The sequence below is a fragment of the Mastomys coucha genome, unplaced genomic scaffold, assembly GCF_008632895.1.
Source record: "Mastomys coucha isolate ucsf_1 unplaced genomic scaffold, UCSF_Mcou_1 pScaffold9, whole genome shotgun sequence".
Classification (NCBI taxonomy): domain Eukaryota; kingdom Metazoa; phylum Chordata; class Mammalia; order Rodentia; family Muridae; genus Mastomys; species Mastomys coucha.
The window spans coordinates 40,801,101-40,803,243 of NW_022196915.1; the positions used below are offsets into that span (position 1 = coordinate 40,801,101).

General features: G+C 42.7%; 1 protein-coding gene across 1 annotated transcript; it reads right to left on the bottom strand.

The window, feature by feature from the left end:
• Positions 1 to 953: 953 nt before the first annotated feature.
• LOC116085039 (olfactory receptor 49) lies at positions 954 to 1,889 on the bottom strand. The gene has a single exon (XM_031362434.1). The coding sequence runs from the start codon at positions 1,887 to 1,889 to the stop codon at positions 954 to 956; it is 936 nt and encodes a 311-aa protein (XP_031218294.1).
• Between the last annotated feature and the right edge of the window lie 254 nt (positions 1,890 to 2,143).

A 2,143-nucleotide genomic window follows, 5' to 3' on the forward strand; every position in this document is an offset into this window, starting at 1 on the left:
TACTTAAGAGATATATTTAAACATTTTGTTCTTGTTGATGATGATGTTGATGATGATGATGATTTCTGATACTGGATATTGAGCCCAGATTTAATCTATTAAAAGCTGTTATAGGGCACACGGCACTACTTATTTATTAAACATTAAGTTTTTACTTCAAGTATTTAGTGTGTATGCATATGTGTGTTGCCATGTGTATACATATCTATTCACATGGGGTAAGTGGTAACTGTCTTCCTCTAGCTCTACCCACCTTGTTTTTTCTTTCATTGACTCAGGTGCTCCCCAATTCATAGAATGGCTGGGCAAGGACCTGCCCGCATCCATACATTCAACTCTTATCACTGGGTTCACATATCAGCAGCCATTGTCCACCTATTCTGTGGATGCTGATGATATAAATTTAGGCCCTCCAACGTGTGCAGCAAGCTCTTTGCCCACTAAGCTCTCTCCTCAGCCCAAGAGAATATATTTTTGTCTTATTAGACAGTTTTTCTTTTATAGGATGAAAATATTAGGAATCTGAGGAAAAAGAAGCTCTTACAATACTGTTCGGTCCATGTTTACTTTTACCATTTTGTCAAATCTCCCGTGCATAATACTTCTAAGGTCTGTCAATGACTATATTCTTTGGACATACTTTTATCAAATTTACAAAGAACCAGCAAAGAAGGACCAAGTTTATTCTCAGCTTTTATGAAAGGGGAGATTATATAACTCATATACAGGGTAGGGTCTGAAATATCCAGACTTAACACACATAGTGCTGGTATATTGGAATTTGTGCCCTGTCTGAAAGAGATGGAACAGAGGCTTAAGATACATGTCAGAAACCATGGTACATTCGAGCTCATCACACAAAACTTTCTTCCAGAAGAAAATCACTGCCTACCACTGCAAGTTTCATTAGCAGAGACTCGGGCAAGTTTACAATGAGGCTTTTTTCTTCATGTCTAGCTTAACTTTTGGAGCTTGCTTACATGTTCCCTAAATATCTGTTTCACCTTCTTGTTCCTCAGAGTGTAGATGAAGGGGTTGAGTGTGGGTGTCACTACAGTGTTGAGTAATGCCACCACCTTGTCATGATCTTCCCCCTGTCCATTCTTGCCAGACCGGACATACATGGAGATACAACTGCCATAGAAGAGAGACACCACAATAATATGAGAAGAGCAAGTTGAGAAGGCTTTCTTCCTCTCTTTTGCTGAAGGAATGTGTAGGATGGTATAGAGAATGTGGCCATAGCAGGTGGCAGTCACAGCTAGAGTTCCCAGGAGTATAAAATTGGCAATAACAAAACACAGGAATTCAAGCACGCTTGTATCTGCACATATGAGTTCCATAAGTGGAAAGCTGTCACAGAAGAAATGGTTAATGGTGTTGGGGCCACAGAACGGCTGCAGAAATATAATAGAACAGGGAACCACGATGAGAAGCAATCCTGACATCCATGAGCAAAACACTAGCTGGACGCAGACTCTTTTGTTCATGATGGTGGCATAACGCAAAGGGTTACAAATGGCCACATACCTGTCAAAGGACATCACTGCCAGTAGAAAGAACTCAGTGGTGCCAAGGAAGAAATAGAAGAACATTTGGAGGAAACACCCTAGAAGGGAGATGGTCTTATGGCCTGTGATGATGTTGGCTAGCATCTTGGGGAAGATGACAGAGGTGAACCAGATCTCCAGCACAGCAAAGTTGCGGAGGAAGTAGTACATGGGGGTGTAAAGGCGCCTGTCCACAAGGGTGATGAAGATGATGAGGAAGTTTCCCAGCAGAATGAGGAAGTAGGTCAGGAGGAAGCCCAGGAAGATGAGCACCTGCAGCTCACAGGCATCTGACAGCCCCAGCAAAATGAACTCAGTAACAGAGGTGCTGTTCTCCATGGCTCCTCCCACTTCTGCTGTGGATGTTTATGGACCCTGCTGAGCATCCATGCATGTGAGTTCTGAGGACAACACAAGGCTGGAAATACAGGGGAATGAGTGTTACACTTTTAGCTGCAGGAGTCCTTAGAGGTTCAGCTCCCTGACTTCTCATTCCTCAGGCTGGTGAGGGAGATGCCTTACTGAATCAACAGCAGACCATAAACTCTGATGTTGATTTACAAAATCTGGGAAATTTTTCTACTGCCCCCCAA

Excerpts from the sequence above, each read along its gene's own strand:
- LOC116085039 (XM_031362434.1), bottom strand. The coding sequence starts at position 1,889 with ATGGAGAACAGCACCTCTGTTACTGAGTTCATTTTGCTGGGGCTGTCA.